Source organism: Ambystoma mexicanum, chromosome 12, assembly GCF_040938575.1.
Source record: "Ambystoma mexicanum isolate Mex_15411 chromosome 12, UKY_AmexF1_1, whole genome shotgun sequence".
Taxonomy (NCBI): Eukaryota; Metazoa; Chordata; class Amphibia; order Caudata; family Ambystomatidae; genus Ambystoma; species Ambystoma mexicanum.
Genome location: NC_090936.1, coordinates 524768502 through 524780937, shown reverse-complemented (window position 1 = coordinate 524780937; position 12436 = coordinate 524768502). Strand labels below are relative to the sequence as shown.

General features: G+C 45.4%; 1 protein-coding gene across 1 annotated transcript in view; it reads right to left on the bottom strand.

Annotated features, from left to right (window-relative positions):
• Window positions 1-12131, bottom strand: part of OSBP (oxysterol binding protein) — a 1428945-nt gene extending 1416814 nt beyond the window's left edge. Inside the window, exon 1 of the mRNA XM_069628826.1 lies at window positions 11846-12131. Coding sequence (XP_069484927.1) covers window positions 11846-12063 — 218 coding nt within the window. The 5' untranslated portion in view covers window positions 12064-12131. The remainder of the gene's footprint in view (window positions 1-11845) is intronic.
• Window positions 12132-12436: the final 305 nt, after the last annotated feature.

Genomic DNA, 12436 nt, shown 5'->3' with positions numbered 1-12436 from the left:
GAGGACAGTGCAAAGGTCAGGTTACTTGACAGAAACCAGAATGCTTATTTTGATTTTTATGTACATGGATGTAATTGCAAGCCATGGAGAAAAGCCTCTGAAACAGAATATATTTCTCTGAAGCCTTTCAAAAAAAGAAACTGCACACTGTCATAAAAGTATTTTTTTCCTTCCATTCAGCTTCTGCTGTGTTGTATCCTCATTGAGCAAACAGAAGCACTGTGCATATTTATTTTGCTAGCATTTTAGGATTGTAGAATTAATAAGATGGAAAACTAAGTTGCAGTTGAAAATGATCTTTTGTAACAAATTATGCTTTTTTACAGTGAAAGCAAACCAGTATTGTACAATTGAATTTTTCAGAGTTCCTGTGCTGTGTGCATAATCATGCGGAGGCAGATAATTCTTTAACTTATAATTTAATTTGCACTTTTGATTATAAAAACAGTGTTTAAAAGGATGAGTATGCACAGTCTAGTTTACCTCCATTCAACCTTGCAGTCAGTGGGGTACATTACTATAAATGGTCAGTGGCAGCAGAGTCTTTGTTCAAGGGTTATTGTCATTACACCAATCATGCATGTTATAGCCTCTCAAAACTTCAAGACTACAATTAAAATATCCAAAACCTGACTCTCCAGGAAGTGCAAGCGCTGTAACAAAAACAATTTTTTTAAAAAAACACATTTGTCATTCAAATAGAAACTCTGCTATACCTGTCCTTGTGATAATCCAGATAAGTATTTAACTTTATGTAACGCTTCACACATGGTTCGTTCAACATCTAGGCATTGTGATGATTCTACCTGTCAATACTCTGGAAGGATGTTAGCCAATAAAACAGCTCAACCTGTTGAGCACTCGTTGCTGTGATCTGTAGGTTTCAGGTTCGAATCCCGGCAAAGCTCACGCCGCCTTTTATCCTTTTGAGGTTGATAAAGGAGTACCAACTTCGGTTTGGTGATAATTGTGAGAAATATTTTCTATTTACAGCACTTTGCAAAAAAGCACTATATAAATAACCATTTGACCATGAGATTAGGTACAGAATTTAGCATGGAGCCCATGTCTCTGCACTGTTGTTACATACCATTAGGTAGCAATAGCTCCAGGAAATTAGGACTTTCATTAAACATCAAAAGACAATTATGCTGTTGAATGTTGAACCTCAAAACACACAACACAATTCATGTTTGCTTTACTATGTAATTGACTAGGTTTTTGTGTTTTCAACATTTAAATATATACAGGAGAGATCAAATGGCCAGTCCTTAACGAAATAATGAAAGTTGTATTCTCTAACAATGCAGAAAGCTGCAGTATGGTAATGATTTCCATACAGCGTTTGGACACGTCGGCTGGATGTCAAATACATTTTACTCTCTTGCAAAGGAAAAAAAGTCATTTTTACTCTTTAAATCACATTTACTCTTAAAGTTAAAAAATGGTGGCTAAAATACAACTCAAAACCTTACCAGGAAAACTCACCCCACTGCCAAGTTCTCTGGTGAATCTCGCCAGAGCCCCACAGTGTCTGGCTAAAGTTATCCCAGATCTTCCAACTAGTGCATTCCATTTACAGTCATCAGTGACTCTATGCCGAAGATAGTCATAACTGCTCAACTAATCGATCATTCAATACAAGACGCACCTTTGGTTTCCTTTTCTCCCTGGGCCCCCTGAACAGCAGGGCCTTTGTCTTGGATACATTGATGGACAAGCCATTAGCCCGACAGAACTCTTCAAACTGTCGCCTACGCCTCACGTGGGTAAATGACAAAAACACTGCATCATCTGTGACTAACATAATTGTAAATGTGTCACCAGGTGTGTGTATATGTGTCCCGAATATCCCCTTTGATAACATTTGTGGCCGATTAATAGCACCCCACTTTGTCTTACTATATATACACTGATGTTTATTCAGTGTATTCTTTAATTCTTTAGCTTTAACTTCCGATAGTCTCATTTTCCTTTTTTTTTTTTTTACATACTTATCTTTGGGCCTCTACTCTCTCTACTTGTAAGGTATATTACTTTAGGCCGTTTGAATAATTATATAACGAGACAGCATATGGTTACATCCATTCTTTTTCTCGCTTCTGTATTTCGATTGCCTACTAAATCAGGTTTAAAAAATGCAATGTTATAATTAACTTTTGAGAATCGACCATCTCCCGACTACGACCACCCTTGGCGCAGCTGGATATGCCCGTTTGAGGACCGTATATGCCGTTTGTGTGGTGACACTAACAATCTAGAAACAGCCCAACACATTCCGACAGGGTGTAAATCCCTGATAGACCAGTATAGGCAAGAGCCAATAGGATTTGTACATAATGAAGCTGCTATGCTTTTTGGGCATATTGTCTCAATGCAGGGAACATGCATTTGGTACTTGTCTTGAAAAGGGGTATATGAAGGGCCAGCAAAGCCAGACTTGGGTCTTCGATAGGATGACTGACACAGTCTATTAGGATTAATTTTTAACTGTAAACTGATTTGACACCATTTGCAGATGTAATTTGGTTATATTTGTATGCAAATTTCTTGTAATTTTCTTGTTTTTTATGTTCATTTACCATGTTTTTCTTCTGTTTGTTTAATGCATATGAAAAGTTATTTTGGGAACTATTGACACATTAAAATTTTTTCAAAAATGTATAAATACGTCAATTGCAAAATGGCAATACCATGGCACATTATGGCTGTGCCTGGCAAATGCCGCTAATGCCTAGACAAAAGCCCAAACTGTTACATATGTATATAAGCAAATGTGTGTTTTACAACACCTGCTCATTGCACTTCATTCCTGTTCAAAACATCCAATGGCAAAGTCAATAATTTTAGCTGTTGTGTATGCATGCCACTTTCCAGACATGTCCATAATGGATAGGGTCAAAGATTGGAATACAAAGGTTCGAATAACAATACATTGGAGTCAAAAGGACTGGGAAAAAAAGACCGAATTGCACTTTTTTTGGGGGGGGGTGTCCCCCCAAAAACCTGTTTTTGCCCAAAACCATTATTTTTACCAATACCAAAACCCCAAAAAATAATACATTAAAAAAAAGGCAGTCTTTTTTTTCAGTCCTTTTGACTGGAATGTATTGCATTTGATCCTTTTGTTTTTGGATTAATGACTGGACACCGTCCATAATAGTACTACTACCTGCCATAAAATGTTAACACAGAAAATGATTTCAGTAACTGGAAACATTACGCTCGTGTCTGGTAAATGCCTATCTAATGCCTATAAAAAGATCCAAAACTGTTGGGTATGACAATGTATGCTTTTAACAGGAATACAATGCAAGGAACAGATGCGAGGAGACATTTCCTTATAAATTAAGTGACTGAAGTCAAACGAGTCAATCCTTCTGCAGTCTCCACCGCGCCTCTTCCCGCTCAGGCCCTCTGCAATGCATTGGCCACACACACTTCACTGCAAAAACTCAGGACATCCTGAGCACTTTCTCTTCCTTTTCCTGCTGCGCTCCCACATCCACTGCCACTTATGGCCTCCCATCCTCCCTCTGCCTTTCTCGCCCATCACATCCGATGAGGTCACTAGAGTTGTACGCTCTATATAGGTCTCCTTCAAGCAGGTGTCCCCCTGTTCATTCAGAACTATTAAGTTTAATATTGGCTCTCTTGCCCCTGCAGTCACTCTTGCTACTGGGTCTTTCCCCTGTAGCACTCGTGCACACCCTCCTGAAAAAACATTGCACCTACCCTTTGTGTCCAGCTGTTAGGCAAGACTGTATGCAGTACCCCTTGGGTGCACTACAACAACCCTGACCTCCTGGCAATAGGAACCCAACCTTTGGTATAAGTCTGTACTACACAGGTTAGTAGCGTGTTGAGCAGCCAGGCTTATCTCAAGAGGGGTCAATGTGAGCTGTAGGGGAGTTACACAGAGATTCACAATGACAAGTATTCCAGTGACAAGTATTTAAATAAACACTTACACGCAAGGTTTCTTGAATAAACAAATATTAATTATTTATCAGTCAGAGTAAGCCTTCTTCAGAAGAAAGCAATATAAAAGCAACACACAAATACACTTCAAAACTATACACTCTTAGTTTCTAAACCAGTAAAGACCCTTTTGGGATAGCCCACAGTCACAACCTACACCCTCAGGTGACTTCAATAGCTAGGGCGCTGGGGACATTAATATCTTACTGTTTGCATTTTAGAATACTATTAGAACTTGGTCAAATGGAAAGGTTATTAGAACAAACAAGAGATGACAAATATTCTTAAGAAGGCAAATACTTTTGGATCCCCTAAACTGAGTCATTCAGGTATAACAGGCTAAACCAAAGTCAATGGGCAAAAGTCTTATATGGGCTGAAGCACTTCTGGTAGGTAAGTAAAAAAAGTCTTTACACAATGTTTTAGAAGTCTTTGAAGAAAAGAAGAATCAATGTAGGGCCACAAGCTGTTGAGGCTTGTGAATAGTAGAAGATGTGCGCAACTCTACAATAAGAGGTAAGTTCTATCAGACTTTACAGTACCTTTGGATTGAAGAAAAAGTGCAGCAGACGACTTCTGTTCGTGTGCAGCTCTGCAGATCTCACTGTTCCTGGGCCTCAGTTGTGGGGACAAGAGAGGACTTCTGTACTACAATGGGACATCACCACTCGCAACCGGCAATATTTCAAACAAGTGGCTGTTTAGTGTTTCAGCTCCTCACGACTACTGCAAATAGCAACACCGTGGTTTCTGGCTGTCGAGATGGACTTTCCTTGCTTCTGGGGTCCCGCACTCTGTTGAGGGGTCTCAGGCTTGGTCAGTCCTACTTCCTGGGAATCTGGAGGATCTTGCTGGAGCTCTTGGCCAACTTAAAAGCAACACACATAATCTGGTGTTCCTCTCCCTGGCATTTCGGTTTCCAGCAGCAACTCTGGAAATTCAACCAGCTCTGAGAAAATGTCCAGGTGGCTTACTTTATAGTTGATTGGTCCCGCCAACTCAAGAGGGGGGGGGAGGGGGAGGGGAAGTCGTCCTTGTAGGGGCTTCTCTGTCGATACGAAGTTGGAGTTTCAGCACAGGGCTTCACCAGGCAAACCAACAGTCCAGGAGTTGCAGCAGGCGTCCTCTTCAAGTTATTCTTCAGTTCCTTCGGTCTACTCTGCCTTCCAAGCCAAAAGCCTTGCCTTTTATTCAGTTCTCTCCCATTTATTCCAGCCTAGCTGTAAGTCACCTAGCAGGGTGGCTGTCCTTGCTGGACAGTCAGCCGGCCAAACACTACAGAGTGCATTTGGGTCTCCTAGGAGACTAAGCACAGGGAGTTTCGGGCACCTCCCTCACTTCCTGCCCCCACCAGACACCCAGGAACCAGAGGCGGGCTACACTTGTGAATCCCGCCAAAGGCAAAGGGAACAAAGGGACCAAACCTGGTTTGGCGCGCAGAGTAAATCTCAAGAAGGACCTTTCAACAAAGAAATGGCGAAAAAAGAAGACTGGGACCATTGTGACAAAAAAATTGCATCCTTGGGTACTTTACTGCAGCTGGGAACGCAGCCCACGGTAAATGCACACCACGGTAGTTACAAGTAAACAACTGCCACCAGCCAGTGAGGAAAGGGTAACATAAAATTGTTACATGAGAAGCTAGACAAAAGGGATACGAAGTAACCCCTTCAGCACCCTGTTGTAAGATAGTGTGTGCTGGGTCTAGACTAGAAAGTTACAAATGTAAGTAAAGTCAATTTCACTTTACTGCTCTGGGAAACAGTTTATCTCAGAGAAGGCATTTAAACCTTGGGGAAATCTGAAAGACTTCCATGTGCCACTGCACTGAAGGTGCTGTGTGGCACAATGTAAAAGATGATGCCTATGATTTTGTCAGACTCCACAACCAAAAGAAACAGTGTTCAAAATCACATTAAAATACATGAAAGAGTGGGACAAACGGTCTCACTCTCTCCAGGTTAAAAAAAAACAAGTCCTCAAAATCCAGCAAAGTTGCTGCGGGTCTCTAAGGTGGGGGGAATCGGCACATTTCTGAGAATTCTCCCCAACACTAGCTAACTACCGCCCCATCTCTATCACTCCCTTCCTTGGGACACTCCTGGAGAAGCTGATCTCCCCCCAACTGACCAAGCATACTGAGCTTGCTGGTTGCCTACACAACCATCAATCTGGATTCCCAGCATCCAGAGGCACGGAAACTGCTTTCCTGAACACCTGTGAAGAACTGCTTGAATCTCTTGACTAACTCTCCAGCTGTTCTCATTTTACTAATCGCTCCTCTGCATTTGATACAGCCAACTACTCCATCCTCATAAAACGGCTCCCTGATTCCCTTGGTATTGCGGAGAGGGCACTGGACTGGCTGACCTCATTCCTCACCGACCGTCCCTCCCAGGTTATCCGGGGCTCCTTCTCCTCTGCCACCTCTAGCTCCACCTGTGCCATTCCCCAGTGCTCCAACCTTTCTCCCTGGCCCTTTAACATTTATCTTGCTCCGCTTGCACACCTAATTTCCACTTTCTCCCCTTACGTCCATCCAGTGTAATGCAGATGACAACACTTTTTCAAACTTCCCTCTGATCGTCTCCTTACCTCCATCATTCCTGACTGCCTACCTGCCATCCAGTGCTGGTGTGCCTCCAATGTTCTCTGTCTCAACCCCAGCAAGAATGAAATCCTTCCCATTGAGACTCCTCTCTCTTTCTTGCCTTCACTCTGGTCACCCTCTATTGGTTCTCTCCGTTCTTCGGAGGCCAGAAACCTAAATGTCATCTTCGACTCCTTTCTTTCCTTCCTCCCTCCCTCACATCCAGGACCTTGCCAAGGTGGCCCACTTTCAACTCCATCTCCTCAAAGGAATCCTTCCTTTCCTCACTTTCTCCCAGAAGTTCAATGTCTCTAGAGTTCTGGTACTCTCTAGGCTGGACTATTGCAACAGCCTCTTCCATAATGTAACCTCTTCCTCTCTATGTCCCATCCAGCTTATCCAGAATAGGGCTGCAAGACTTATCCTTGGCCTCAAGCCCAGGGACCGCATCTCTCCAGTCCTAAAATCTTTCCATTGCCTCTGGGTTGCTGCAAGGATCAAATTCAAATCCCTCTGCATCATGCCTAAGGCTGTCTAGGGACGGGGGCCACACTTTCTACAACTGGCTCTCACTGAATACTCTCCCACCCCCCCCTCCCCCAGATTTGTACGCTCCTCCAGCGCCAACTCTCTTCGTGTCAAGCGCTTCTCTAAACAGCAAGCTGGGAGACGATCTCTTTCCTGAGCTGGCTCCCTCCTCTGCAACAGCCTCCCCCTTCCTCTCTGTTGTTAAAACGGATTTCTGAACTCTGACCTGGTGGGCAGAGGTTCAGAAGGCCAGCCTAGTTTCGTGGGACAGGGTAACCTTCTGGACAAGCCCGACCAATCATGGTAGCTTTGGCGGCCGTCTCAGGAGGGGTGAGGGTGACTGAAAGGCCTCAATGAGCGGACAGGATAAAGGACACTTACAAATCACTCCCAGTCAGGTGTATATATATTAAAATTACAAATACATGTATTTCGAGTCCTTTGAGTTTCAACACACAAATAAAATCACAGTAATACTTCTAAGCCAACACAATCCTATCATTACATATATAGACAAACCCAATGGGATCTAAAGGATTAAGGCACGAAATGGGCCCACAACCTAAACAGGGAAGGAAGCAAGTAGTGCAAATAGTCTTTAGGCCCTTCTATATCAAGCAGAATCCTAACTGAAAGGCAGTCCAATCCCTAAAATGAGGGGAGCCTAGTGCTCAAATGTACTTGCGAAGTGCAGATGGGTGAAACCGGGTCTTTTGTAGGGGCTGTAGCAGCTCAGGAAGGCAGGTGAGGGGATGCAGAATAGGGTCTCCCCTTGAGGCCAACAGGTTCAAAGAGTTGGGAATAGTTCACACTAGCAGTGGAAAGGAGAGGGCCCTCAGGGGCCACTCATGCTTAAAAATGGATGGATGCGCTACGGGCCACTGGTATTTATTTTAATTATTTGCATTTATCAAGCACACTTGCAGCGGTTACAGAGGATAAGCGGATTTAAGATTAAAGGTGGGTGCCCAGTGGGCTCATGGTTACACAGTAACAAGCACATATGCAGGAAATGGCTGATACAGATTCGTATTTGATATTCAGTTTAGACAAAGTCTAGTTTTGATAGCCTTGCGAAAGGCTAGGTGTGATTCAATCAGTCTTAGGTGAGGTGGCAGTGGGTTCCAGTGCGTGGCTGCTAGGGTGGGGAAGCTGGAGCCACCAGCGCGCACCTTTTGTGTAATCTGCCTGACAATCGTGTTGGCATAGCATGATCTTAAGGGTCTGGAACCGTGTGCCTGGTGATTCTGTAAGTCAGGTAGGGAGGGGCAAGTTTGTGGAGGCATTTGTGGGTGAGGGCAAGAGTTTTGAAGACAATTCTCTCTATGACAGGGAGCCAGTGTGCTTGCCTTCTGATTTCGGACACATGGTCTCTTCTTGCGGTACCTGTGACTGTCTTTAGCACATTGTTTTGAGCTAGCTGCAATTTGGCCACGTTTTTGTTGGAGGTCCCAACGAGAAGGGCATTGCAATAGTCTAGCCTTGACCCGATAATTGCCCTGGCAATGGTGAGGCAATTCTGGCGGGCCAGGAAGGGCCTGGCAGCGGTGAGGATTTTGGAGTAGTAGGTGTACTGATCTCCAAGGTTTCCCAGTGTGAAGGGTGACCCTATGAGGAGGAGTTCCGCTTTTTCACTATTGAGGCAGAGCCAAATCTCTGCCATCCAGGATTGGATGGTAGAGTAGATAGTGGCGAGGGTGTTGGTGTCTGCTAGGTAGTCGCCTGTGAGTGGGTTAAGTACCTGTGTGTCATCCGCATAGTTGGTATAAGATATACCAAGGGAGTCCAGGATGCTGAACAGGGGCCTTGTGAAGAGGTTGTAAAGCGTAGGTGCGATACAGGACCCCTGGGGAACACCGCAGGTAAAGAGGATGGGGGTGGCGGATGCAGACTCTGAAAAGACTTTCATGGCCCTTTCTTGGAGAAAGGAGGTGATCCAGTGACAGGCTTTAGGAGAGAAATTGGCTTGGGTGGCTAGATGGTGGCACAGGGTGTTGTGGTCCACGAGATCAATAGCCGCGGATAGATCCAGGAGCAATAGGAGAGCAGGTTTGCCTGCGTCTCTAAGATCGTCCATTTGGTTCTTTAGGTCTAGGAGGGCCGTTTCGGTGCCATGTCGAGGGCGGAATCCAGATTGCCGCAGGCCTAGGAGACGGTTATCCTCCAAGAACTTTTGGACTTGCAGGTAAGCTGCTTTGTCCAAAATTTTGAGCAGGAAGGGTACAGTGGTAATGGGACTGTTGGGTTGAGCAAGGGTTTTGGTAAGGGTTGCAATTACTCACCGACCCCCAGCGCACTCCGGACCAAACTTCGGCAGTCGAGTCCACTTTGGTAGCAGGTTCAAATGCGGCAATCTCGCAGCTTTCAGCGACGAAGTTACAGCGTTGATTCCCAAACAGGACAGTGGCAATTTCTCCACTCCTGGTGGATGGATCAGGCCAGTTCCGCTGTAGCAGGCTTCAAGGCAAAGAGGAGCACAGCTGCAATGAACTTGCAAAGTTAGTCACCACAGCTGGGCAACACGGTAACCGCGTCTACTCTGGTTCAGGCGCTCTCCATTTACTCCAGACCTGGGAATGCCAAGTGTATGAAATTCGGTGTTCGAGTGCCGCAAACACAGAGCTTGCGGGTACCAAGATTCAAAGGCCTCCTCGAAATGGCAGCGGTATCAGAGCAAAGGTCCTATGCAAGCTGGTCAGCCCACTGGCTGGCCCAGAGATACTTCCGAAAAGGCTTACTTGCAGGTTCCAATCGGTCAAAGTGTTTTCGCAGAACTTCTAGGACGACCAGATGTAGAGGGGCCCAGCGGGACGACAGCGGGCTCAAGGTGCAAAACCTTCCAGCGGGTCACCAGCGGTCCCTCAACTTCTTAGTTTCAGGATACTAGGATCCTATGCTTCATTCAGTGATAACGCCTTCTCTTATCCCAAATCTCCTTTGCGCCAAAACGAAGAGGACCCAATGGGAGATCTGCTCACATGCAGGCATACCATACATAGACCAATCATGGACCACGGTGGTCCCAGGCATTCACAGCAGACCAGACTCTCTGGCTCTCATGATGTGTATTTGAACTAGACAGTCCAGCCCACATCCTGGGGGCGCACACACAAGGCATGCAGAAGCCTGTGAAAGCTTAGCGCTTCCCAGGAAAATGCATGTCCAAATAAGGACTGACCCAGGTCGGCTCGACCTGGTGAAGGTCAAGGGGCAAGGTGGCCAAAGAACAAAGTTGTGGCCTGGCCATTTTGGAGCCAGGCCACCTATTTGTGCCAAACGCGGTAACAGCGGTTTACCTGGCAGGAAAGGGTTAAAAATACAGGAAAAAGATAAGCTGCCATCAGCCCTGTCCAAGGCACATTTGCATTTCTCCTAAAAAAAATCCCTCAAGAGTATCTAGGGACTTTAGAAATGACAGGAAGACCAAGGTGCACTGTAAGGTACATGGTGCACTTGCAACATGTTGCAGAAATGTTGCAACATTGACAAGGACTAAGGGAAACAAAGACTTCCAGTACTGACTGTCTTTAGGGGCGTGTCAGTTTCCCCATAACATAAAGGGAGGGAAAATCCCAGAGGAGTGCAGCAGAAAGCTGTGCTCCGTGGTAAAATCAGACTATGGTGTTTAAACAAAGCAAAAAGTTGGTAGGTACACAACTGGAGGGAAAATTACACATTACAGCCTGATCACCTCAAAAACCAGAAGTTCCTCAAGACTTTCCTTTTCACCTCTTCCTTCCCCCTCTCCCTCCCATGCTAAACCCCACAGTCTCGGAGATTGGTAACTAGGGCCCTTATGTGTCCTTCTGGATCTTGGCCTTCCCCCCCAATCACCTTCAGCCTCCGTCCACCCACTGGCCTGTGCTGTCTCACATGCATACACATATTGTATTGCCAGTTGACCACTCAAGTTAAATCTGCCAGCACTTAACAAATGCTTGCAACTTACTCCCTAGCACTTCCCTCATGAAACTCCTAGCACTTACCACCCCCAGCCCCTCCCATATCTCTGCACTTGTACATTCTGAATGCTCACAAGGCCTAGTAGAACGGCCCCTTTCTTTCTCTACATTGTTATTATATTTGCCTTTCATTCCCATGTTCCATCCCCGTTGCCCTGTGGGTGCTTTAAAACACAGTTTACTTACAAATGCACAATAAAATGAATACTTGGTCAAGGCATTTTTTCAACACTACGACCTGGCTTACATCTGCAATTAAGGCATTGCCTTTCAACATTATGCTTATTAATACATTTGAAGTCACCTTAAAAGCACAAAGCTTACTCATACAAATCCCATTGATGTGCATTTTGCGCACGGAGGGGCACGCAACGAGTGGGAATGGGCATCTGTGCTAGCATGGTCAATAGATGGGTAAAAAGTCACCCCCGCCAACAGGCCGTTTCCTTCTTCATAGCCCATGTGTCTCTCCGATCTTCACTTTCCTTGCCAATCGTTGACTTCTATGCAGCGCTCACGACACCCTTAATATCCAAAACCAAAAAGGCTTAGCAAAGTGCTCACAGGTCACTCATTGGGTATGTAGAAATCTGAAGAGCACACCGACATTTCTTCTAATCTGATATTGTGTGATATATCATGTACTACGATAATACCATTTTGCTCATTTCTATTTTTGAAACTTGTAAATCATACCTCTTTTTCGGACAGAGAATGTTGGCAAGTATGACACTGGGAATGTCGAGGGGGTGTGGAAGTGTGTAGGGAAGAAGGTTCACCCTACCTGTAATATGACAGAAGCCCGTTGCTGAGCACAAACCAGCGTCGCTGGTAGCCTTTGATGTAGTTGGTCCATTTGAAGAGCCACCCTTCCCGGGCAGATCCCCCCGTTCCACCGGGCACTGGAGTAGCGGCGGCTGGAGCACTGGGTGGGGCCGGCGCAGGCGGAGGTGTCGGAATGCCCCCCGCTGCGCCCGCAGTCCCGGGCCGCAGGTCAGTCATCGCTATTCACAACCAAGCACCAACAAGACACCGAGCAGCGGACGGAATGACACCCGGAACCGGAAGTGCAGCTGTCAGACGGAGGCACGCCCCTCTCCGACAAGCGACTGCCGCGTCCCATGGTACAACATAGAAAGAGGACCGCAGCTGCTTGGAAGAAAGACTGGTATTTTGTAGGTTCTCTATATTAGAGAACGCGAACGGAGGAGGCACGGATACGTTTGATACAAAAGATAAACACGGAAATCACTCTGCAAAATCAAAACTTTACAGATGTATCAAAGTTGTAATGAGGGTACGGTTTTTTGATGATAATGAAATCTTATATGGTTGGAGCGTTGTCTGCTTCGGTTGTGTTTGGAAAATACCAGGC